The sequence below is a fragment of the Leptonychotes weddellii genome, chromosome 9, assembly GCF_054177405.1.
Source record: "Leptonychotes weddellii isolate Sample4059 chromosome 9, ASM5417740v2, whole genome shotgun sequence".
Lineage (NCBI taxonomy): Eukaryota > Metazoa > Chordata > Mammalia > Carnivora > Phocidae > Leptonychotes > Leptonychotes weddellii.
Genome location: NC_138377.1, coordinates 56197035 through 56224040, shown reverse-complemented (window position 1 = coordinate 56224040; position 27006 = coordinate 56197035). Strand labels below are relative to the sequence as shown.

Here is a 27006-nt window from a genome sequence, read left to right as displayed (position 1 = left end):
TGATACCGATAGGACCCCTATTTGAAAATCTGTGGACAGATGGGGACTATTGCTACCAATTTCTACTAAGGTTAATATGTTACTTAAGAAGGTTGGCTTGTTCAATAGCATTAGTTCAGGATTTCTCCCAGAGCTATTGCATATTTTAAATGAGCTTTAAAAAAAAAACCAAAGGAGGGGTTGAACTCAACTCGCATGCCAGGGTTTTTATGAAAGTCATATTCCCTTTTATACATTTGTGAAGTAATAGGGAGGAAGGGATTGGAGAACAGGACAGGAGAGGTCTCCTGCTCCCCCCAAGCATCCCTGTCCTGGCCATCACTCCATCACTTCTGCCCTGAAGCCCCAATGAGTGTGTCCATCTCCTATTTTCAAGAGTTTCTAACACTATGACAAAAGCAGCATTTTAGAGAGACTAATTTGGCAGTGGACCAGAATGGATTGAGGCCCACTGAGAGACCCGTAGAGAGCCAATTACAGAGAGGAGAGTGGAGGTGTGAAATGGTAAAAGCCTACATTTTAATAGTGGCAACAGGAATAGAAAGGAAGGAGTAGAAATTAGATTTTAACCCAAGTGTCCTCAGGCCCCACCCTCCTGTGGACTCTATTATTATTGAGGCAACATTAATACCATCCCTGGATCATCACCCCCACCTGCTGGTGTGAATCTCATCTTCCCCATTCATTCATGGTCTACCCAAAGGGAGCCTTCTATGCCCTCGTGTCTTTCTGCCTCAGCCTTCTCCTCGATGTTGGCTTCCTATACACCACAGGAAGATAGTAGAGACTATCCATCTCCCAACCCCAGTTTGTACTTTGTGAAGACTTACGGCATAATGAACACTGATGAAGAGTTTCTTTAAAGCAGTTGATAATATTGATTCATATGCTACCATCCTATACCACTCAGTATTTCACATGGGTATACATTACCTAATCAGCTAGACTGGACATTCCTTCAGGGTACATACTTTTTCTGTATACACATTGGTGTGTAGTGTATATAATGGTACAAGGCATATTGACCATACTCAAAATCCTGGTTGAGTGATTAACCAGTAGAGACCTGGACAAGGTTTCCAAGTCATTGGTTAAGGAGAGGAAAAACATTCATTCCATATGATAGTAGAAATGACTCTAAGAGAGAGTACTATCTATTAATTTGATCATATGATCACCTGGTTATTATTGGGGGCTGTAGGAGACTGGCACCTAAGACCTTTGGGTTAAACTAGAAATTTAAAAAAAGGCTGAGACAGATGGTCAAAGTGACAGAATGACTCTTGGGCCTATAGGAAGTGACTATACACTGTCAGTAGATACAACTTAACACACCAACAGTTCATCAAAAGAGGGGAAGCCACAGGAAAGAGAAAAGGGAGAGTGGCAAAGGCAAACATTGGCAGTACCTCCTCCCAAACCTCTGACACCTGGGAAAGGTACCCCAAATCATGTTTAAAACAAAACAAAAAGCAGTTTTCAACATGCGCACACAAGCCCTACAAGGGAAGCTAATGGAAATACACAATTTTGCTCAGTGGCTGCTTAGCTCAGGTGGGGACAGCACTTTACTAAACAGCACCAACAATATTTCACATCTGATCACTGCGATACTGTGATTTATAGTAAGAAATGTGTATTTGCTCTTCCTCCTGTTCATGGAACAGAGCTCCCAAAACCTTTGGAATTTCCTTTTTTTTTTTAGTGATTCTTCACTTACATATAACACTCAGTGCTCATCATGAGTGCCCTCCTCAATGCCCATCACCCACTTAACCCATTCCCCTGCCCATTGCCCTCCATCCACCTTCAGTTTGTTCTCTATAGTTAAGGGTCTCTTATGAATTGCTTCCCTCTTTTTTTTTTCCTTCCCATATGTTCATCTGTTTTCTCAAATTCCACATATGGGTGAAATCATATGGTATTTGTCTTTCTCTGACTTATTTCACTTAGCGTAATACAATCTAGCTCCATCCACATCTTTGCAGATGGCAAGATTTCATTCTTGATGGCTGTGTAATATTCCATTGTATATATGCACCACATCTTCTTTGTCCATTCTCAGTCAATGGACATTTGGGCTCTTTCCATAGCTTGGCTATTGTTGATAATGCTATTCTGTTTATCAGAATGTTTACTGGGTGCATGTACCCCTTTGTATCTGTACTTTTGTATCCTTCGGGTAAATACCTAGTAATGCAGTTGCAGGATCATAGGGCAGTTCTATTTTTAACTTTTTGAGGAACCTCCATACTGTTTCCCAGAGTGGCTGCACCTGTTTGCATTCCCACCAACAGTATAAGAGGGTTCCCCTTTCTCCGCATCTTCGACAGCCTCTGTTCCCTGAGTTGTTAATTTTAGTCATTCTGACTGGTGTGTGGTGGTATCTCATCGTGGTTTTGATTTGCATTTCCCTGACGATGAGTGATGTTGCGCATCTTTTCATGTGCCTGTTAGCCATCTATAGGTTTTCTTTGGAAAAATGTCAATTCATGTCTTCTGCCCATTTCTTAACTGGCATGTGTGTGCGCACACACACGCACGTGTAAAATTTGAGAAATTCTTTACAGAATTTGGATACTAACCTTTTATCAGATAGGTCATTTGCAAATCTCTTCTCCCATTCCGTAGGCTTTTAGTTTTGTTGAAAGTTTCCTTCGCTGTGCAAAAGCTTTTTCTCTCAAGGAAGTCCCAATAGTTCATTTTTGCTTTTGTTTCCCTTGCCCCCAGAGACCTGTCTAGTAAGAAGTTGTTACAGCAGAGGTCAAAGAGGTTGCTGCCTGTGTTCTCCTCTAGGATTGTGATGATTTCCTGTCTCATGTTTCGGTCTTTCATCCATTCTGATTTTTGTATATGGTGTAAGAAAGTGATCCAGTGTCATTTTTTATATGTTGCTCTCCAGTTTTCCCAACACCATTTGTCAAAGAGACTGTCTTTTTTTCCATTGGTTATTCTTTCCTGCTTTTTCAAAGATTAGTTGACCATAGAGTTGAGGGTCCATTTCTGGGCTCTCTATTCTGTTCCACTGATCTATGTGTCTGTTTTTGTGCCAGTACCATACTGTCTTGATGATGACAGCTTTGTAATAGAGCTTGAGGTCCGGAATCATGATGCCTCCAGCTTTGCTTTGCTTTTTCAGGATTGCTTTAGTTATTTGGGGTCTTTTATGGTTCCATACAAATTTTAGGATTATTTGTTCTAGCTCTGTAAAAAAATGCTGGGGGTATTTTGATGGGGATTGCATTAAATCTGTAGATTGCTTTGGGTAGCATGGACATTTTAACAATGCTTGTTCTTACAGTCCATGAGCATGGACTGTTTTTCCTTTTCTTTATGTCCTCTTCAACTTCTTTCATCAGTGTTCTATGGTTGTCAGAGTACAGATCTTTTACCTCTTTAGTTAGGTTTATTCCTAGGTATCTTACTGTTTTTGGTACAATTATAAATGGGATCACTTCCTTGATCTTTTTCTGCTGCTTCACTATTGGTGACTAGAAATGCAACAGACTTCTGTACATTGATTTTTATATCTTGCAACTTCGCTGAATTCATGTATTAGTTCTAGCAATTTTTTGGTTGAGTCTGTCAGGTTTTCTACATAGACCATCAAATCATCTGCAAATAGTGGAAGTTTGACCTCTTCCTTGGTAATTTGGATGCCTTTTATTTCTTTTTGTCTGATAACTGAAGCTAACACTTCTAGTACTATGTTAAATAGTAGTGGTAAGAGCGGACATCCCTGTCTTCTTCCTGACCTTAGAGGAGAAGCTCTGTTTTTCCCCATTGAGGATGATATTAGCTGTGGGTCTTTCGTATATGGCCTTTGTGATGTTGAGGTATGTTCCCTCTATACCTACTTTGTTGAGGGTCAAAACCCTTGGAATTTCATGTGATGAGAGCAATAAAGGGAGCTTTTGTTAGGTTAATGAAGCGACTCCAGGAAAGCACCTACACCTGGTCACCTGCAGGGCCAACCAAGCAATTAGAGAGTTGGAATTTTCAGCCCCACTGCACACCATCCCTCCCCAACACACACCTCCTGGAAGGGGAGAGGCTGAAGACTGAGATCAATCACCAATGGCCAAGGATTTAATCAACTACACCTCTGTAATGAAGCCTCCATAAAAACCCATAAGGCGAGGGTTTGGAGAGCTTCCCAGCTGGTGAACATGCAGAGATGCCAGGAGAGTGGTGTGCCTAGATAAGGGTGGGTAGCTTCCATGCCCTTACCCCTACGTTGCCCTACCCTTCTCTTCCACCTGGCTATTCCTGAGTTATAGCCTTTTATAGTAATAAACAGGTGACCTAGTAAAAATCCTTCTGAGTTCTAGGAGCTGTTCTAGCCAATCAGTCCAACCCAAAGAAGGGACTATTGAAACCTCCTGTCTACAGCTCTTCAGAAGCCCCAGTGACAACCTGGACCAAAACTGGTGACTAAAGTCGGGGATGGGGGCAGGGTGGGGGGACACTCTTTTAGGACTGAGCCCTCAATCTGTGAGATCTGACACTATCCCCAGGTAGTGTCAGAATTGAGAGAAATTGTAGGACACCCCACTGGTGTCAGAGAATTGCTTGGTGGTGTGTTAAGAAAACACAAACACATGAGAATTGGTGTCAGAATCGTCGCTGGGATCAGAAACAGAATCAGAAGGAGAGCTGTCACTCAGTTATGCAACTGTTACTAAGCAGCTACTTTATAAAAGCTAATTCAGCTCAGGGACTTTGTTTCCCCAAGGGTATATACAGAACCAAGTAACATAAAACATGCTCATTAGTAGCCACAAAGGCAGTCTGTGATGAGTTCCTTGAAATTCATCGCATACTGTAATGGGAAATTAAGACCCAGGATAAAATGGTAGTATTTAATTTTGTCTTCAACAGATAAGATTTTGGCAGGTAAAAGGACGGGAGAGTCCGGTTTTTTTTCCTCCTCCACTAGCTAATTGTTTTTCAGATATACTCTAATTGCAAAGTGAAAACAAACCCATCACTGCTCCTGGATCAACAGGTCCAAAACCCAAATCCAGCGGAGGGTGGACCAAGGATGTCACTGTTATACAAAAACCAGCGCCCACGTGGGAACAGGAGTTCAGAGCTGCACCAGACAAAGCCTGCCAGGAAGAATCAACTCCTTCTCCGGGTGCAGTACCAAACCCTGCACTGAGCAACCTTGAAAGTCCTTCGATTCAAGGGGAAGGCATTCGAGGCAGCAGGCTGCGCACAGGTAGTTAAATGTGGAGGTTGCGCTCTCTTGATTTTGTAGCCTTAGAAAACAGGGCCATTCCATTACCGCTAATAATGTAGGCCGAGAGGCAGAGACAAGAATGCTTTGCTTTTGAAGCTGAATCCCCACAGGAAAGCTGCTCTGCTCTGTGTAGGCAGAAAGAGACAAAGAACTCCAAGAAAACAGTCACATCCGCCGGCACTTTTATCTCCTTGCTGCCTAGCTACCCTCATAGGTAGAGCGCAGAGAGGGAAAATTCTTAGGGCAGCCCCAGAATGAGCAGGCACCTCACTCCTGGGCTTCGGGAACACACCTGGGCAAGGTTTAGTAACACAACCTCTGAAGAGCTGCCCCAGGAGAGTGCAGGCTGACCTTGACCAATAAGGTTTGGGAAAGCATTCTTACCTCTTCTTGTCTCTTCCTGTCGAATCTTAATTCCAGGTGGTTCTCGGGGTCTTCTCCTCAGGCTGCAAGGAGGAAGGGCAAAGTTGCCGTATTGTTGGAAGCCAGAGGTATATTATTATGGTTTGAAAATCAGGAAGAGCAAGCAGCTTAACAGCACCAGTTTCTACCACCTCCTCACTTCAGTATCTCAACGTGACAATCCCCGTTCCTGCTGATGCCGATCCAGTGACCGCTTGCTAACTCCATCTTGGGTTCCTCTGGTTGCTACACAGAGCTTCCTAATCTTAACCCAAATTTGACTTTCAGGTATTCTAACAGTAAGGAAAGAGCAGGAAAAGAATAACTGAAGAGGAAAATATTTCCGTGAGCAGAGAGGAGAAAAATCCACCAACTAGAGAGCAGTATTTAAAAGAGAGAGAAACAGAGACAGACCTAAATCCAAACCACATGTACCTAGAGATTTGGGGGAGAATTTCTGATTTTCAGGTCTAGTAGACTAAGGAGTATAAAAAATTAACATGAACAAAGAGGATTTAATAGAGATCTGTAGGTATGCTACTAACTTTGTATTCTTCTGAAAGTAGACATGCTCAAATACTTCTGGAACAAAACTTATTTAGGTATTAGATTACTGAAAGCTTTTTAAGACTCTGAATATGCAATAAAACTGGAAGTAAGAACAAAAGCAAATATGCACATATAAACCACTGGAAAATTTTAACAAAATTCTTGGTTCAGAATACAAAATTAAAGTTACAGACCATTCAGAAATAATGAAACTCTTATTAGGAATAAGCATTCAGTTATTACCTGTGTGTCACTTTTTTTTTTTTTTAACTACTTTATACTTAATCCTCATAACACTATGAGGTAGATGCTCTTACTCCATTTTTCAGGTGAGGAAATGGGGACACAGAGGGCAAATAGCTTGTCCAGGGTCATAGAGGTATTGAGTGGCAGAATCAGAACTTGAACCCAGACATCTTTTTTTTTTTTAAAGATTTTATTTATTTATTTGAGAGAGAGAATGAGATAGAGACAGAGAGAGCATGAGATGGGGGAGCGTCTGAGGGAGAAGCAGACTTCCTGCTGAGCAGGGAGCCCGATGCGGGACTCGATCCCGGGACTCCAGGATCATGACCTGAGCTGAAGGCAGTCGCTTAACCAACTGAGCCACTCAGGCACCCTAGACATCCTAATTCTAAAGCCCACATCTTTAACCACGAGACTGTAAAATTTCATAAAACCCCACAGGAATGGCCAAAGTCACAAAGAGGAAAACTCATACCCTTAATAGCTTTTTATTTTTTAAAAAAACAGATTAGGGGACACAAGACTGCAACATGATGGCAGACTTAGTAAATGAGCCTATTGCCTCCTTCTACACTAAATGTGCAGGGGAAGGAAAAAGAAAAGTGGAAATGGCATTGCCCTGACCGAAGATTTATCAGTGTCTGTGTTATGGTGTGGTGGTGAGACATGCAGACCCATGAACATTACATAGACACAAGCTAAGGACGGATAAGAAACATGGCTTTGACGCCATGAGTATTACAGCATCCGTGCAAATGGAGTCAAAATTGTTTGTGTATGGAGTCAAAATTGAGTTGTGTGATGATAGCTCTAATGATTTTGATTACGGTCACTTGCTAAATTGCTATGAACGGGGGACCTTCCACAATGAAGTGGTTAAGAGCCCAGGCTGCAGTATTAGATCTTGGCTTGAGGCTATGGCTTGGCCACCTGCTAGTTTTGGGATCTTGGTGAAGTTACTTAACCTCACTTTCCTCTTATAGAAAATGGGGGAAACAATAGCTACCACCACCACGCCATCTGCTGAAGTCGTAAGAAGTAATTCTAAAGCACTTACGGAGGTACAGAATAGCTTCATTCCCTCACTTCATACGCGTTCTATACACACACACACAGAGCACTGGCAAATAAGCAGCCATCTATGGACCAAAAACTGAAGAATATCCACCCTCCAAAAGTCAGAGTAGACAGAAATTAATTGTCAGAGGAAGCCATAAGACTTCAGAGCCTCTATGATAATAAGCTAGGGTATTTGGACAAGCCCTCTTGATAACAAAAAACCGTAAAATTACTTGGTAAAATGTTAAAAAGTAAAAAACACAGATACATCTTTCTTAAAAGTAGGAGGAGCTGAGAACACAGAAATAACCAGAACAAAGGGAATTCTGGAGATAAACGAGCATGGAAGCCACTTTTGTCCTGAGATCAGTTTCTCCCATTAGACTTGAACTTGCATTTGAAAGACTTTTGGAGGCAAAAGGGACATATGTCAAAACAGACTCACACGAGATGGAATATCTAATGGGAGAGTCTCCCCTCACTAAGCCAGGACCCATAGGTGAGGACAAACCAGAGGAATCCAGGCCTTCTATGAGATCTTGCATCTGAGATAGACCCCGAACTCCAGGCTTGAACTAGGATTAGGGTAGTTCTGGACTAGAATTGCCCTCAGGTGCCAAGCAGAAGCACTTGAATGCTCTCTGGAGCATTGTAGCTTTATTCTAGTTCCCCACTGGTCCTTAGAGATAGTCCAAGTGCAACAGTTGGGAATTAATGATGAGGATGCATGTTAAAAACCAGTTACCTTAAGGGAGAAAAGCAGAATCAGGCATGTGTGCATGCGCGCGCGCACGTACAAACACACACACGCGCGCGCGTGCAAACCTGTGCACAAATCCACGAAAGATTTGGCCTGTGAGAGAATTCTGCTTATTATGATTAATGAAATATGTAAGCTATGCCTATGCAGGGAATGAGAAGTTTTCATCAAGTGATCTTGCAAATAAGAATAAAATAGAACATCTACAATTAAAAAATGTGATAACCGAAGTTAAGTCGTCAGTGGATAAGTTAACAGAAGATCATGAGCAGGGATAAAAATCAAGTTATCCAGAATATAGCCCAGAGAAACAAACAGAAAAACTTGTAAGAAATAAGAGGTACAGATATAAGATCAAGGGGATTCAGTCAGGGTCCCCAAAGTAGAAAGTAGGACAGAGACCACATTTGAAAAGATAATGGCTGAGAATTTTCCTTAACCTATCCAGATTCAAGGTGGTCAGTGAATTCTAATTACAATAAGTAAAAATAAGTCCATACCTAGACACATCACAGTAAAACTTCTAAAAAGCAAAGACAAGGAGGATACTCCTAAATGAAGTCTGAGAAGAAAAAAAAGATTTTTTTTTTTTTACTATTTTATTTATTTGACAGAGAGAGAAAAACAGAAGACAAGCAGGGGGAGCGGCAGGCAGAGGGAGAGGGAGAAGCAGGCTCAACGTGGAGCTTGATCCCAGGACCCTGGGATCATGACCTGAGCAGAAGGCAGATGCTTAACTGACTGAGCCACCCAGGTGCCCCCCCGAAACAATAGATTTTTTTTAAAGGTTTTATTTACTGATTTATTTGAGAGAGAGAGGTCAAGAGAGGGAGCATGAGCAGGATAAGGGGCAGAGGGAGAAGCAGGCTCTCTGCTGAGCAAGGAGCCCAACGTGGGCCTCGATCCTAGAACTCTGGAATCATGACCTGAGCCGAAGGCAGACACTTAACTGAGCCACCCACATGCCCCACAATAGATTTTCTTAAAAGACCTGCTGGACTGACAGCAACAAGACAGAAAACAGTAGAATAATTGTTTAGTATGTTGAAGATCATTATCAACCTAACATTCCCAGTGAAAATATTTCTAGAACCAAGGTGAAGTAAAGACATTTTCAGAAAAAAAGTATCACCCAAACAAAGAAAAAGCTAACAAATGCCCTTTGGGTAGTAGCAAATATGATCCAAAGTTGTTGATGAGAAATGTGAAAAGGATTTGTGAGTTCATGTAAATAAACATCGAACACATAAAGTAGATCTTGTGGGTTCTAAATACAGAAAAGTCATTACCTTTTCTAGAAGGAGGATAGTTACCGATTAACTTTAGACTTTGATACATGTTGTGATTTTTCAGGATAACATAGAAGAGGAAAAGAGAAAGAATGTATAATACCTAAACTAGTAGGGGGGGAAATGGAATTATAAAAAATTTAAAAGATGCAAGAAAGGAAAAAAAGTGAAACAACACAGGAGAAGTATAAAGCACAAAATAAGGTTATATTTAAGCCAAATAAAAAAGTGATCACACTTCATTTAATTGAGACATATACAAAAGGATAAGGAATATCTCTGTAAGCTGATAAAAATATATCCTGAAAATCACCTCATAAGTGACAAAGCAAAAGGCCAAAAAAAATTACCTGTCACCTTTTGTGGAAGAAAGGATAAATAGAAATGCTCGTGCTTATTTTTTGCAAAATAAAGCAAAAGACAAATGGGAAAATCAGTGGCCTATGGGGGAAGAGGGCATTAGTATCGAAGAAGTAGAAGGGATAGAGAAGGGAACGAGACTTCTAAGTCTACCACAAGAATGGGGAAAACACGAAAGTTGAATGCAAATAGAAACAAAAGAACCCAACCATAGATCACATTGACTGTATCCATAATTATACACATAATTACACAGAAGGAAAAAATTAATCTAAATAATTTCTGAACACCGTAGTCTGACAATACACCCTCAGTGGAATACAGTGTAGTCTAAGGACAAAAAGAAAGCTGCAAAGAAAATGTTTAAATGACTTAGTAAGTTTGTTGTTGATGAAGCCGTTATGAAATATTCTGAACTTATCACAGGACTGAACCAACATATTGTTGGGAACCCAAGTTCTCATTGTGGGGGATGAAAGGTACAAATATCAAAGGTGGACAGAAGAGAAAAAAATCCTGTGATATTAAAACAGAATTAGGAGATCTCATCAGTGTCAACTTGAGATTGCTTAGCTTTCCACAGAAAGGATCTAGAAGCAATTACAGCTCTGTACCAAACAGCACTGCGGCATCTACACCTTAGTTACGAACACTGTTCCCCACATAAAGGGACATTCTGACATCTTAGAGAAAGGACAGACTGCAGGGCTGAGACAGGGTAAGGGAAAATGAAGCTCGGAAGCTCTTGTCCCAGAAGAGCAAAGAAGTGCTCTCAAACCTGGTGGGTATTCTCGCAAAAACAACCTCCCTCAACACAGGAGCTTTAAAGAGCTCGAGATGGCCAAACCGGGGAGAATTTACACTTCAAAATGAATCAGGACAGGAATAGATTATAACACTCAATCAACAAAATCATCCACGAATCCACCCTCATCCTAAAACTTTATTTTAAAAGGAATGGGGCAAGAGAGGAGACAAAGGGAAAGCTTTTCTGGAGAGTAGAATGCCAACCAGTAACTGTAGAAGGAAAGATAGAAATCGAAAATCATTATTTTGCAAGAGCAAAACTCACCAAGGGATAACAAAATATGGGGTAAGAAATTGCGGGAGAGCAGAGTGTAGAGAAACACTACAGACACCTACCTTAACCTGGGGATCAAACTTATTATAATGGGACAAATTGTCCCATGTACCCCTAACACACCCGCTGATGAGAACACAGCATTGTCTGGGTCATACTCCTGCCAGCAATGTTTACCTAGGCCTAAGCTGAAACAGGGAAGGAGTCAGACAAATACAAATAGAGAGAGAGCCTGCAAAAAAAAAAAAAAAAAAACTGAACTGGGATCTTGAAAAAGAGACAGACTACAGACAGACACACAAACAAAATGAAAAACCAAAGGGGGGTTATAAAAAAAAAAAAAAAGGAGTCCGGGTCTCTGTTCTTCATTAGTAAATACTATGGGATATTCCCTTGCTAAAGAAAAAAATCCGAAAGGAAGACCTAGAAACCAATGGCAACCGAGAAAGCAATTAAAAAAACAAACAAAAAAAGCCCTCTAAAAATTCTTCATTACAGAAAAAAATAATAACCTTAGAACTAATATCTGAGATTATGTTAATAGGAGAGGTGTTTGGAATCGAGAAGGAACTGAAGGCATGCAGACATGGTTATTCTGTACAAAAAGAAGCTACAGATTCTGATGAACTCCAGAGGATAAAAAATATTTAGATGCACATCAAAAATTCAAGGTTAACTACTAGAAAAATATAGTGTACTGCTTCTGAATGACTTGAGTAAAAAACAGGAACAAGAACAAAAGCAAACAAGAAGTTGATCAAAGACAGGACAGTAACAAAACAAGAAGCATGGTAAAATAAGGTATGTTACTCCAAGCACATCAGGGACTCCAACAGAGGGCTTATAGGAGGAGAAACAAAGCTAGGAGCTATTTAGAAGAGATACCCCTAAAATAAACCACCACCACGAAGGTAAAAATAAAGAAATGGGGGAAAAAAAAAACACATACCAGAAAAATGCGACAAGAATACAGTAATCTCAGATAATACAGAGTTGGAGGCAATAGTCACTAACAGAAAACAGAGGCACATACTTAAAAAAAAAAAAAAAAAAACACACTCCACAAAAATCCTAATAGTCACACACAGTTGTGCATTAGCCCCAGAATTTCCAAGTACAGAAAGCAAAAAATCTTCGTAAAAATATAAGGAAAATATATAAGCACAGTAGGTCTAATATCCTTGAAATCCTCCCCTATATATCCTCTCCAGGTTTCTCCTCACTTCTTAGCAAACTCTTATAAATTGTTTTAAGGTCACTTTTTCTCGGGTGTCCATATATTTCTGTCCTAAAAGCAGACAAGTGATAGAGCTAAGGGTAACAAGGATGGCCATGGTGGGTCTTGAGGAGAATAGGCATCCCCTTTCAAGACATCTGCTCTAGTTGAGGTGATCACGTAGGTTTCAAGCAAAGAAGGGCAAGCTCTTCAGTTACTGGTGGGCAGGACACTTCCAGGGACAAGGGAAGCTTGCGGTGATCTGGGGCTTTAAGACTGTTCGTTTCATCAGAGTCTAACCTGACATTTCCATTCCAAGTTTTGGAATCCCATCCTTTCCCAGTCGATGCCCTAAACTCGAACAAAAGAAACTTAGCAACACTATGAACTCAGCACTCCGAACTCAACAATCCACACAATTAAATTTTGTACCTGACTTTTAGCAAGATCAGCCCTGTGACTACAAGAAGTACTAATCCTTGGAGGGCCATAATAAAAGCTCTCTGCTATCCTATAATCACACCAGAATCTGAGCTGAGAACTAATGGACTTGAACTTGTCCTTTCCTCTCTGTAAACACTCTAGTAGACTCAGGCCAATCCGTCTCCACAGCTGTGTTCTTTAGTCCTCATTACTGATCTAACAGTCCAGTCCAGCAGTTGCTTGAGATCTCAAGACATTTGCTTCCATTGACATTGCATCACAATTAACCACAGGTGATAGCTTGATTCCTTGTGATTCCACGGCATGCCAAAGATTACCAGCATCCCATTAGCAAGAAGCAGAGCACCGCACTTAAGCGTGTGTGTGTGTGTGTGTGTGTGTGTGTGTGTGTGTGTGTGTGTGAGATATTTATCTTCTGGGACCACTCCCAGTACCAATTCTATCATTCAGGACCCAGGCAAGAAACAAACTACATAGGAATTTGATCAGGGAAGATTAATATAGAGGATCTACAGGGAGGCTATACTAATAGAGAACAGGGCTAAGGAAGAGCAACCAAGGAAGGAACACACGTAGAAGAGCAGCCCCTTCCCCCAGAGATCCCCAGATTCAGATCTCTTTCTAGAGGACAAGCCTACAGCCCACTGGATGGTGGAGGCGCACTCTAGATGCCTAGGGCCAGACCTGGTCCGAAGCGGGGGAGCTGAGGCTAGGGTCAGGAAGCCTCCGGCTGGGTGCCCACAAGCCGAGCAGATGGGCTAGGGGCTGGGGACACAACCTGCTAGAGAGTAAGCACCTCTCAGCGTCCTACATAGTCCACTGACAGCCAGGAGACAAGCCCAGCAGGAAGGCGGCCCCGCCTCCTGCAGCGTCCCTCCAGCACCCTCTACCGACAAATGTTGGCATTGTGCCGGCTGGCAAAGGAGAAAGGCTTACAGAGTCTAGCTCCATTATCCAGGCAGAGAAGGGCACGTTTGGGGTGGGAAGACAGTAAATTGGTAACTAACTTATTCACTCTCCATTGCACCCCCTCTTCCTTCACCCAGCTCTATAGCTGTCCCGGGGCTCTTGATCTGGCTCAGTAGAGTAAACCTTCATTCCCAGTGGGGTGAGCCCTGGGCAGTACTGGCTGGAGAGTGCCCCTGGAGCCATCTGCCAACCTGTATTACGGACCTGGTAGTCGCAGGACAGAACCCAGGGGGAGCCCTAGATGTCTGCCGTCCATATTTCTCCACATCCTCCTTGGGCAAGGAAACTCTCCCTTGATAGTTTAATCAATCACTCCAGTCAACAGTGGGTTGTGTTGTTTTCAGTCACTGTTGCCCATTTACCCGGTATGACTCCTGAAGCCAGGATGGCCAGGTGGCTCTCTCAACATCCAAATTCAAGAGAGAGATCACTGTGTCTCCTGGAGGAAGCATGTGGCCTTTGGGCACGAACACCTCGGAGCTCGCAGAGCCCAGAATCACAGGAACAGGAAACACTTTGTGAGTTATCATATCATCATTAGACAGAGTGGAGGGAAAGTTACAGAGGAAAAAACCGAAGCACATAGAGGTTAGATAGCTCGCAGAGGTTGCACGGTTTACAGACTGCTAATCGGGAACTCAAAACCACGCCTGGCTCCCAAGTCCACGTTGTTTCCAATATACCAAGTGGCCTCCCGGCTAATCTGCCAGGCTGCTGTCAAGTATGAGCAATGACCACGACATCGGACCCCGACCTCCGGGCCTACGTCTCCGCACCCAAGAGAATCACCTACACCTCACAGACACGCGACGCCCGTAGTCGTGCTTAGCTGCCGGCAGCTTCCCCTGCCTGTTCGTGCTGCTCATCGCCCCCCAAAACGGCATTTACCCAACAATGTTGAACCCGGGCGCCCCACCTATGCCGCGAGAGGGCTCTTCCCTTATGTCCTAGCGGGACTTCCTCGGAGCTGGGGAGCCGACCGCAGCACCAGCTCACGGGGCCAGACCTCCAGCAACGGTCTGACCACACTTCCCACCCCGTGCGCAGCGGACGCCGAGTTTGGCTCCAGGGCGGCGACCGTGATTTTGCAAGGAAGAAAAGGCACGCAACGGGGGACGAGCGGGAGAAACTTCAAGCCGCTGAGGGAGAACAGCTGACCTCGGAGACCGCCTCCAAGCACGAGCGTGGCTGTTCGGGCAAGGAGCCGCAGCTGCGAAGGAGCCCTTCCAGGTGGTGAGCTGTCTAACTAACGCCTCTCCTTGGACGTGGTGGGCGTGCCTGGCGCAGCCTCAAGACCTCGGCTCTACGGTGATCTCCAACCCGGGGGCGCCCTAATAGTTGCAGGAGAAACACGTGGCTCAGATTTGGGGAAAGATCCGAACTAGATCCTACAGATCATGCTGAGTCTAACAGAGTCCTTTTTTTTTTTTTTTGAGAAGCAGCTGACCCTGATGTAGTTACTCCCTTTGAAGATGAGACTTCATAACAATATAACTTTTGAGCGCATGGGTCAGCCCCAAGACCAGGCTCCAGTGTGGGTTTTGGAAACATGATCTCATTTGTGTGGCTCTAAGTACTCACTCAGGGTCAGGCATGACTCATTCACTCATTCCATTTTACCACTGAGTCAAGGGAGGGACGAGGCAGAGCCCATCTTGGGAAATGGTGTGGAATGAGAACAAGTGCCCTGAGCTCCGCCATCCAGCTGGGTTGCCGCCACCCACCCCCCCTGCATTCCTCCCTCCAGGTTCCCGGAGACAGGCCCCCTTCCTGTCTGCTTCCCCCACGCCCTGCAACCCATGTCCTTCGTCTCACGCCCTCAGACCCCAGATGTCGGTGGTGAACCTGATTCACAAATCAGGGCACGTGTGAAGCGACAAATAGGCAATGTACCATCATGTGAGTAGATCTGTAGTAAAATCTAGCTTTCACCTCTGAAGGGACAAGTGATTGCAATGACTGCATTTCTGCTTTAAAAAAAAAAAAAAGAAAAGAAAAGAAAGAGTGCGTGTGACCCTATGTAATCTGGAAGGCCCTGCACTGCCCACATCCCCTTTCTGAAGAAACAGCCTTATAGAGAACCCCATCTCTTCCACCCACGGCACTGGCGGACACCGGACCACAGAGTGGTCAGTCCAGACTTCCAGTCTGGCCCAAAAAGGTGAACTCTGCAAATCTTATTTTTTTCAGGAGAATTAGAAAACTGAAGGCAGCTAGAATGGCAGGTAGCTAGGGTATCATGGTCCGGAAGAAACTCTCCAGCCAAGAGAAGGAGCACAGGAGAGAGAGAGAGAGAGTGAGGGGGATGGCTGCCTTGAGAGTTTCCTGAGTCCCTGGTTGCTTTCTAGGCTTCCAGAGCTAGTCCAAGGAGACTTCCCCTCCTCTCGGCCTGTTCTTGGATGTCCATGACATTTCCTCTTGAATTTCAACACTGTGACAGCACTACCTAGAGGGTGAACAAGGTCCATCAGTTAGCAGCAGAGCTTAGAGCAAAATCCTGGCCTCCAAACCAAAACCGACGTAGGGGCGATCATGAAAATAGCCAACAATTGTATGGCAGAGGCCCCACTCATCGGAATGGAGGTCTGCCCTAGCAGACGCCAGCGGAGGTACACTGACCTCCAGCTTAAGGCTGGCGGTGGGTCATGGCACTTGAAAGAAGGCCTTCGACAATGGCTTCACACCTCCCTAAATGAGATCATGCTGCAAGAGCTTACCATAAATTAGCAAGTGTGATCCGGTCTTCACATTTCTCCCACCCAGACTCGGCCCTTTTGGTATCACCCCACTTTCCATGGTGCCTGAAAGGAGTGGGGGTGGGGCCCTTCTGAAACACAGGGAAAATCTCCCTGGTCTGGTACACAGACCAAATTCTTAGGTGGAACTCAAGTAGTCACTTCAAATTTTGTTGCTCTGTATCCACATGAGTTCGAATGAGGCAGGGTGTGGCTGTCAGAGCAGGGAGAAAATCTCTCTGAAGCTCTCAGGGGTGGGGGGGGGGTTGAGGGGGTAGATTGTGGATAAAGACAGTGTTAGTGTCCCTGGTAAAAAGCAGAGGCATGCTGTCTCCCCGTAGAGGAGGACCACTCACTCCTTCACATGATCCCTGTTGAGCTCTGCTAATACCTAAATATTTCATTTTGATTTTAAACTGTTGCAAACAGTATCACTTACAGTATATCGACATTTTAAAATAAAACTGTCCTATTATTCTCTTAATAAATAGAATAGAATAAATAAATAGAAAAATAAATAGAGATAGAATACGACCAGAGGTTGAGATGGGAGGCTGAGAAATTCTCTTTACGGAGCTGAGATGATCAGGATCCAGGCAAAGTAGTAGGGCAAGAATTCTCTAGGCAGAGGAAACAAGTGCAAAGGCCCTGAGGCAGGAACAAGCCTGACTTGTTTGAAGATCAGGACACTGTTAGTGTTGCAGACACATAGCAGACAAAGAAAAGAGTAGTGAGAGAGAGGCTGTAAGAGAGAGGGATAGCCAGGGGGGCTGGATCATGTAGCATTCTGAAGGTCATTTGTGCTGATTTCTTTTGGCCCCTCCACACTCTTCACCCCTATGCCCCTGTCCTGGGCTCCAGGAGCCTGACCTGTGTCTCTGTCCATGGGCTTGGGTAACAGGTGACTTCTCGATGCGCTTAGCCAAGGGTGCGCTCCAGCAGGCCTGAAGAGGAAAAAGCAGGAAGGTGGGGTGTTTATTGTCCTGGCTCCCTTCTTGCAGGGTCCCATGAGCCAGTTGGCTTCCTCCAGCGAAGATCCCAGCTCCTGTCAGGGAGCCTCTCCACCCCTGCCTCTGTTTCTGGTTACTACTTTCTTCCCCTGCCTTCCCACTTCCTTTCCCACTTCCCTTCGTGCCTGGAGTGATCCCACCTGCTGAGATAGCCTTGGGTACTTCACTCTCTCTTGTGGTTTCCCTACACCCTCCCCACATTGGGAAGAAGTCCCTTCACGTAACTCCTCTCCAATTATCCCATCTTGCGTGGGTCATCTGTCTCCTCTTGGGACCCTGTTTGGTACACCAGGTTAAAGTGCTTACATTGTATTAAGTGATAGTCTCAGATGCTTTGATTATTGTCTTCCATCCTGTGAAATTATAAAGCTGTTTCTCAGATCGTTTTTATTTTAGCTTTCGTTTCCAGGGCTTTGATGGGGTTACAGGAAATGCAATAACTATACACATGATGCATGACGGAGCTCCGCGATGCTTGAGAGACAATTGGTCCACTGAGAACAAAATGCAGTTGGAGGCCATGAAGTTCAAGTCTTGAGAGGCATTCCCAGGCACAGCCCTCTCTGGGGAATGCGGCCCCAGTAGCTGCAGGGCCCATTCCCCTCTGCAGGTTAAAAACTTCCTCTTCCCCCTAGTGGTGTTGTTTGGACAACTTTTGAGCCACAACCATATTTAGTCATATTTGGGGAGAAGGGAGGGAGGGGCGGGTCAAAAGCCAAAAAGGAGGGCGCCTGGGTGGCTCAGATGGTTAAGCGTCTGCCTTGGGCTCAGGTCATGATCCCAGGATCCTGGGATCGAGTCCCACATCGGGCTCCCTGCCCCTTGGGAGCCTGCTTCTCCCTCTACCTCTCTGTCTCTCATGAGTAAATAAATAAAATCGTAAAAAAAAAAAAAAAAGCCAAAAAGGAAAATAAAGAAGGTATATATACTTCCATAGCTGAGATCAGTTTACTCCTAGCATACGGGTCCGGGAAAGCCTCAGTCAGAGGTCACGTGGGAAACAAAACCAACCAAACAGAAACCTCCCCTTTCAGCTGGGTGGACACTGGCTGCTTTCATTCATCTCAATCCAAGAAACATCATGTCCAGTCATGGCTTTGTCACTCGGTGGGAGCCTTAAGTGGCTGCCAGGAAGACAGCCCATGCTAATCACTGCAAGTCTCAGCTGTCTTGTTCTGTTTTTTTTTAAAAGCGAGTTTCCTTCATCAAGATAACAGAAATGTACTGACAAAAGGAAACTTACAGACAGCCCAGAGGGGAAGCAGGAGGTTAAGAGTGAATTGCCCAGTTAACAACAGGAATATGTGCAGAGGAGAAAGTTTCCCTCCCCTTGGATGCTAAGCCAGGTTCCCAGCACCCTGAGCTGCTCCAGGACGGGACCCGGTCCTGGGGCCGTATGTTGTCACCAGACGCCATGCTCACACCTTCTGAGAAAGCCAGAGAAGGCCAAGAGGCACATGGGCTCAGGAAAATAAGAAGCGAAGAAGAAAGGATGTAGAGGTTGGTTAAAAATAAAACTTATCAGATGAGAATTAAGTCCGGAGAATGTTATCTCTCCCCACAGGAGGGTGGGAAAAAAGAAATAGGCATGTCAAGGAGAACACAGGCCACAGGATGAATAAGCATAAAAATAGGAGGAAATGACCAAGCGAACGTGCCAACTCTGCAGGAGGAGGGCCTTTCTTGAGCTTCCAGGACAGGCCACAGGAACCCTCAAGGGGATACCCAAGAAATGGGCCAATGGACTGTTTCTTGGGCCGAGATACATTTCTTTCCCTCTATACCTTTTTCAAATCCCTCCCCGCCACCCGACATGTGCCTTTATTACCTTTTCAGAAAAAAATAGAGGTCTATGGAAAAGGTTCTTGGGGAATTCCTACTTACCAGCATTTTTATGGCAGGTAACCTCGTCCCCCATGAATTGTTCAAAAATCCAGAAGTTGGCAAGTGCTTAAGCCCTTCCCCAGCTGCTTGTTACTGCTTCCTTCAACCTCGCCCAGCCCTTGGGCGCTGGGCACAGCTGGCCACCCCCCCACCCCCACCCCCCCACCGCTTGCTGGAGACCTACTCCCACAGCTCCCTTCGCAACAGGCCGACCACACCCGGCCCCTGTTCTCTTCTAACTCCCATTTCCCTGGAAGCTCAGGAATGATAAATAAAATTTTGCCGTCCCAAGTCACCTTCTGCCTTGTACATCCGCCAGGCATCTGTCAAAAGGGTTACGCTGTTTTCCCTCAAAAAAAAAAACAGGCACAAAACAAAGACTCCTTGTTAAATTAATTTTTAATGACCCAGTGTTTATCTGCTCCTAAAATTATGAATTTCATTCCACAACTGCTCTTAAATCTGCGATGCAAAATTGTGGCAATAAAGCACAACCACCACTCTCCGAGCTCCTTCTCAGGCTTTAAAAAAGGAATCACAAAAACGGTCTTCATAAATTTTCTGAAAAATCTCAGCACTTGGGAGCATGAGCAGCAACCACGTCCAAAAAAGCTGACTTTTCCAAGTGCGAAGTTTATCAAAGGTCAAACAAACAGGATTCAAGAAAGAAATCTGGTGCTTTTTCGACAAAGCATTTAAGTAAGCAAAAGAACTGTGTGAAAAAAATTAAAATGACATCCTTCTATAGACCACCTTAAAAAGATTAGGCAGAGACTGCCCAAGTGCCTTTGAGAATTAAAAATGTTTCTAAATCGCCACTCAAGGTCACTCAGAGGTGATGAAAGTATTGCTGAGATGCAGGGGCCTTGCTCCGGCTTCTCCCTTAGTTTCTACTTATCGGATGGAGAATCATCAGTATCAGAACAACACTGACATCTCAGCTCGACCTCAACCCCAAATTGGGAAGATGCCTCAGAAAGAAAAATCTGCTTTCCTCCTCCAGAGTTCATCAAAACAGGGACAGGAGGGCAGCATTTTGCACACTGCCCAGACATCCCCTGATGAGGCACTGTGGTCTGCTGGGAGGCCTCCAAATGGCACCCAGGAAATCCAGTTTTCCCCTCTGGAGGCCACCCCCTGCTCCTGTCTAGCGTGAGCCTGAGAGGCCAATGTTGGACACAGACCCAAAGTTCCTCAAGGATCCGGGAGAGGCATGCAGGAAAGATCCCATTACCAAGTCAAGGGAGACTGCAACTAGGAATTGGGTGATTTCTGTTCCTGTGGTTTACATGGAATAACTGACATTCCTTTAGGAGGCTGGGCAGGAGACGCCTGTTGATAACCAAAACATTATGTAAAAATGCAAGAGGCAAGCTCCCCTTCTCCCAACTCCACTCATTCCTTCTCTTCTGTCTGCCCTCTCCTCCACAGGAAGCAGAGACCACCAGAGACCACGGTCACTGAGGACCCACAAGTCCCAAGTCCAATCCTGGGTGCTACTCCGTTACCTCGTCACCTCAGACGAGCCACCTCACTGTTGTGAGAACATGTCGTGTGGAGAGAAGAGCTGTGTCACAGCAGCTGCAAAGAAGAAACCTGTGAGAGCCCCTAGTGCAGGCCTGGCCTACTGGTATTCTCAGAGGCCCCAGAGTCATTTTACCAATTGTTCTTTGTCCAGACTTTTTAACCTTTGACCCTGGCCTTGCAAATGCAAAGGAGACAGGCCTTAGTAAATGCAGCCTCTCAAAGGACCTAACCTATCAACATGGAGAAACAGCAACATATTAAAAAATTCACATTCGGATGGGAGTTGAGTGGGTCTGAGAGTAGATTGGTTCTTGAATCTAAACCAGCATCTATGACCCAACAGAGCTCAACTATAACCAGCTCCGTTTTGAGAAAAAAACTATTTCTCTCTACTCTGTTTTGACAAGTCTCTCACCACCTCGCTGACCAGTAGTATTTTTTTTCATGTCATTCAAAGGATTCAAGACTGAAGCTAGGTCAATCTTGTATCCTTTGTACTTAAAATAACTTGACCAAGAACATCCTTTGGGCTAGTCCTTATAGTTAATCAAATATAAAAGTACCTGACATGTCCAAATTCCTCTTTTATACAAACTGCTGACCCAGCATGGCATTTCCCATCATTGCTTTCTAAAACACAGGAAATTTCGGGACTGAATGGCCAAAAGAAATTAGGATGACCTAGCCTCGAAAAAAACCTGAGCTATTTAAAGAAGAAAAACAGAATCACGTCTGAATGGATAATTCATGATTCAGACAGCCCAGCATTTAATTGATATTAACTACTCTACTAAAGATCTATTTAATGCACTTAGGTAAGACTTTTTATTTCCATGAAATTGGATCTTTGGTTCAAAATTGAATCTCCTGCCGAGGACTCTGCACTATAATAGGTGACGTAACACTGAGGTGGGCCCTTAACATTTCATTGCCAGGAACATAAAGGAAATTGATCAGATTATTTGCCAAATAATGTTTCTTCATAGGGGCTAAGTCCTCCCCTAAGTGGGCTGTCAAAAGAGAGAAGCAAAAAGCAGACACTATTAGTTTTATTTTCCAGGTTCGATCTTCTAGGGCTCAGATTCAACCACGAGAAAAATCAGTGCATTAAAAATTGATCTGGTATTTAGTTTATTGGTTTACAGGACCTTTGTCTGAAACGAATAAGCAAGGCCCAAGAGGTCGGATCTTTTGGCAAGTCAAAATAATAACTCAAGTGAAAGATACAAGACATACTATTGGAATGACATGATATTCCTTCAGAATCTTGTCACTAGCGTCCTCATGACATTAGTAACCATGGAAAAAACTTCATTACAATTTTATGGGATACGAAATTCCTAGAGAACAATGTTCTTTCCTTCTCTCATCCTGAAGTTTTTCAAAATTGTTCCAAAGGAGGAATGTACTCTGTCTTATCTGAAGCTATTCTCATGTTCCTCCTACAGTCCCAAGCTACTGAAGGGCAGAATTTTTCTTTGTTCAGTTTTCAAATTCATGGTGGTCAAAGACCTATTCCAACAGGGAAACAGATACGGAATGACACTAGGACCAAAGCTTTCTAACACTCTTAGCCTCAATCTGTAAGTCAATGAGAGAAAGAGGTGTGTAAAAACTTTTAGCGAGCCTTTTTTGCCAAGGATGGAGGAAATGAATCAAGCCACGAAAACACTAAGGTAGGAGAGGAAGTTTATTCAACATAGTATTTACTGAGCCCTTAATGTGCCAGGCACTATTTTAGGTGCTGGGAATACATTCCATTGATTAAAAACATACAAAAATCCCTGTCTTCATTGTGCTTACACTCTAGAGAAAGGATACGAGACAATAAACATAATAAATAAGTAAATTACATAGGAAGTTAGAAGGTGATAAGCACTATGAAAAAAATAGAGCAGTCGTGACAATGAAGACAAGTCTTATCTGGGAATTTTCCAAAATCAGAAATGGAAAAAAAAAATAAGCTTCTTTCTTTGAAAGTGTATATACCTATAAATGACAAAAGAATATATTTCTGGCTCTTTCATGTTCATGGGATTTGTATGCAAGAAACTAAGGGGATTTAAAAAACGAAAATGGAATTGAAAACTAGGAAGACTAAATTTTCATAGAATAGGTGCACAATTCAGGATTCTTGAGGCAGTGGAAACTGTGCTTCCTGCAGTAGTAGGACCTTCCACATTTCTGGCAAATTCCACGGTTCTGGACATACTGCCAACCACAGTGGATCTGAGAGTCAATTCTGTTGAAGAAAGGCTACTAGGGACAGAAAACGTGGACAAACTCAAATAGCCTTCTGGGATTTTTTATTTCCATTTCCTTTTTAAAATACAACACCCCATTTTTTTGTTATTGTCTCATTCTGTTAAACAAGAAGGGTGAGCTCATTCAAAAGGAAAACTGAAACACGGGAATGCCTACATTTCCAACCCCACTGCCATTCTTAGATGGTCCAAGATGCACACAGGTTTATCGTGTATTGGTAGACCCACGTGTTTCGATACCAGTTACCAGAGGTTGTTGCCGCTGAAGCTACCTACCAGGTGGGTTCTTTTCCCCTTCGTTTGAAATTCAAACTCCATTTCAACAAAGTAACCCAAACAATTAAGGTCTAGTTTTTGCCTCTGGGGAAGTAGGTTCTCCAAGTAAGAAGTGAAAATTAAAAATAGATGGTAGATCATCTTTGACCAGAAAGCCCTACTTTCAGCAAAATGGGGCAGAGGCAGCAAGACCAGGTTGCAGGACCAGGCAAAAGAGAGTGTCCACCCACAGGATACTTCTAAATTGAGGACTAGGACAGCAGCCCCTTCTAGAGGTAATAATGTCACTAGGTTGTGGTAATTCTCCAGAAACCCCATAAACCCGGGATTAAGAACATCTGGAAACTGTTCAGATGACACCAATTTCTGTTTCCTGCTGTGAAGGCTTCACAGATGCCTCTTGGTGGCATCTGTCGCCATTTTGTTTTTCTTTGCAAATCTCCTCCTTTCAAACCAGGAAGTGTACATAAAGTGCAAGTAAGATTCATTCCCTTGCCCATGCTTCCAGGATCTCGTGTTGATGGCCAGTATTACCAAATCTATCAGTTCAACCACTGGCCACCTAGGTCGTCTGCAGGTATTTCTGGAGTTAGCAAATGAGTTCATCTGGCAAAGAGAGTGTCCAAAGGTGGATGCAGTCTTGGCAAGAAAAGACAAAAGTACCATACGTAAGACAGGGATGTGAATGATGCAAGCAGTAGGGGGGCTTCTTGTCACCAAGTCATGGAAGAGGCCTTCTTTAGATCTCAACTCTTAAAGAGACCTCAGGAACCATTACTAAAATGAATGAGGCCAGCGGATTTCAGAGCACGGTCAGTCTTCAGTGAGGGCAGGTTCAGTTTTCCCTGGGTTGGGGACAGAAGAGAAAATAAAGAGGGTAAGGAGCCAGATCTGATGAGTTTAATGCCAGAAATGGCATGAAAAAAGCCTCCAGTGAAGACTTCCCGTCCTATAATACAAAGTTGAGCACAGTGACCCCCGCCCCGTAGGACTTAGCACAATGTGTTTTCTTCGGTTCCAAATGGGTAACAGGCAATGTTGCGTACATCTTTATTTCGCTCTTAGATGAACTTCTCTTGATTAACATGCCAATGACCACTGTGACTCTTCAAGAGAAGGATACAGTATGTAACATTTCCCACATTTAGGGGGCCAGAAATTTACCTTCCACAAACCAACTTGGCAAGACCACTAGCAGGATGAGCGTTTCGATATGACCTATTTTGGGAAATGCTGCCTTACAGCTGGAGGCAGACACAAATGGCGTTAAGGTTGCGGGGAACAGCGTTAAGTCATACTCAGTTTGTATTACATGAGCCCAGTGTTTGTAGAGACAGTCACAGTCCCACACCAATATAATATATTAACCATTCTAGCTGCGCTCCATCCTATCCCCTATGAAATGTGCCAAAATCATGGGCCAAACTGAATGTTATGTTTGATGGGTGGACATTAATGATAAAAAGTTAACTATTTACTGTCACACAATCAGTGGACATTCGCAGGGGAGGTCCTTTGCATTTTTTCTGATTTTTCCAGCGGAGCTAAGGCCAGGGTTTCGGGATTCAGCCCATCAAGATGTCATTACACGTGAAGCTAAGCCACAGCCCAGGACTGAACAGAGTACAGTGACCCTTGAACAATATGGATTTGAACTGTATGGGTCCACTTCCACAAAGATTGTATTTGATAAACACAGCGCAGTAGTGAAAATGTATTTTCTTGGGCGCCTGGGTGGCTCAGTCAGTTCAGAGTCTGCCTTCGGCTCAGGTCATGATCCCAGGATCCTGGGATCGAGTCCCACATCCAGCTCCCTGCTCAGCGAGGAGCCTGCTTCTCCCTCTGCCTCTGCCCTCCCCCGCTGCTCGTGCTCTCTCCCTCATGCTCTCTCTCTCAAATAAATAAAATCTTTGGGAAAAAAAAAAAAGAAAATGTATTTTCTCTTCCTAATGATTTTTGTAACAGCATTCTTTTCCTTAGCTTACTTTATTGTAATATAATATATAATACATAGAACATACAAAATATGTGCTGATTGACTGTTTAAGGCTTCCTGTCAACAGGAAGTAATTATTAGTTAAGTGTTGGAGAGTCAAAAGGTATATGCAGATTTTCAGTGAGGGAGGGTCAGCACCCCAACCCCACCCTCACTGTTCAAGGGTCAAGTATATATCAGAATATATATAAACAAATGTTAACTGAAAGTCATAGACTGACCCTATTAAAAGTCACAGAAAAATTTCAAACACCTACTCGTTAAATTCCTGAATTTCTTTTTGGCTTCTGCCCTTTCTTCAGCATCAAAGTACCAAACGGTCATAGCGTATCTGTGATAAGCAGATATAAAAGAAGTTTAAAAATACTACCAAAAAATAAAAAATACTTACTATGAATCTCACATCAGAGGCATTCGTAAAGCCAACATTTAAAGTTTTCCCTATTATTAGAAGTCCGTCCCAATTTTAATTTAAAATAAACTTCTCTGGTTTCAATTCTATTTAAATGTAATAAAACACGTAAGGAATTCCAAGTATGCAGCAAGCATTATCCTGAGCAATGGGAATTCAAATGATCCTGTGAATAAATCTGCCTCTTTCTCAAGGAGCTCAGGCTCTCAAAGAGGAGACAGGCAATTTAACAAATGATGTAACAGGTCAGGATGATCTACACAGAAAGGACTATAAGGGAGTTATTCTGCTCAAGACTTGAGAGACCCAAGCTTTTGGGGAGAACACAGAGAGGAGGAGGTGACAGTTGAGTAAAGCTTTGAAGAGTAACTTATTTAAATGACAGAACACTTAAAGCTCTTGGCTTGCGTTCTTTAGTTTTGGATACTGAGGCAAGGATGCAACAGAATAATGATGCCCTCAAGCTTTCTACTGTGTTTCCATTAATTTGCTTTATCCTATCTATGGGATAGACTGTAATAGGAATCATTTCAAGCATGAGTTTTCAAAAAGTTTCGTTTTCTAATTATTATTAACTACTGAAATTTCTACAGCCCTTGATTTTTTTCAAGGGCTTCCCATCAACATCTGCTAATGTTTTTCCTGTGACTTGGGTCATCAAGAGATTGGGGAATACTGAGGGAATTCTGGCATAAATGACAGGGGCCAATTATCGTACCCTATTAAACAAGCCACAACCAGGCTCTGGGGGTAGAATTAGTTACCTGCTCACCTAGGGCACATTCCAATTTGACATTTAATATGCAACTCTGTGTGGGGCTCAGATCTGTGATTTCTGGAGGGGAACACCTATAAATCTTAACTACTTCACACATGTGATTCTAATTTAATTAGGCTTGTTAAGGTTCAAGTCATTATCCTACCAAAGTTCTCTCCCCCTGCCCCCAACTGTGATTCCCAGTTCAAGCTGCATCCCCACAGCACGGGGCCACCACCTGGTTTCCAGCTTGGGCCATAAAACAAAGGTAATGAGAGGCATATTCCAAAATTAAGATTACTTCAAGAGTTTCTAGATTAATACTAAACAAGTTTAATTGTTGAGTTACTCTGAAAACCTCATGCTTGAGCTAAAGAAGGGGCTTTTAGAAATAAGTCAGTCAGAGAAAGACAGGTATCATATGACCTCACTGATATGAGGAATTCTTAATCTCAGGAAACAAACTTGAGGGTTGCTGGAGTGGGGGTGGGTGGGAGGGATGGGGTGGCTGGGTGATAGACACTG

At 43.5% G+C, this 27006-nt stretch overlaps 2 protein-coding genes and 1 long non-coding RNA gene across 4 annotated transcripts in view; all 3 read right to left on the bottom strand.

Moving 5' to 3' along the window:
- SPTSSA (serine palmitoyltransferase small subunit A) overlaps nucleotides 1-27006 on the bottom strand; it is a 975882-nt gene that overhangs the window by 515241 nt on the left and 433635 nt on the right. The window lies entirely within an intron of this gene.
- LOC145723453 (uncharacterized) lies at nucleotides 13039-19373 on the bottom strand. Its single transcript, XR_014148516.1, has 3 exons — nucleotides 19250-19373; nucleotides 17226-17299; nucleotides 13039-16066 (listed from the first exon to the last, which is right to left on the bottom strand). It is a non-coding gene; the product is annotated as an uncharacterized LOC145723453 (long non-coding RNA).
- Nucleotides 22449-27006, bottom strand: part of EGLN3 (egl-9 family hypoxia inducible factor 3) — a 26330-nt gene continuing 21772 nt past the window's right edge. The window contains exons 4-5 of the mRNA XM_006748618.3: nucleotides 25570-25643; nucleotides 22449-24161 (exon numbers count right to left, since the gene is read on the bottom strand). Of these exons, the coding sequence (XP_006748681.1) occupies nucleotides 24130-24161; nucleotides 25570-25643 (106 nt within the window). The 3' untranslated portion in view covers nucleotides 22449-24129. The remainder of the gene's footprint in view (nucleotides 24162-25569; nucleotides 25644-27006) is intronic.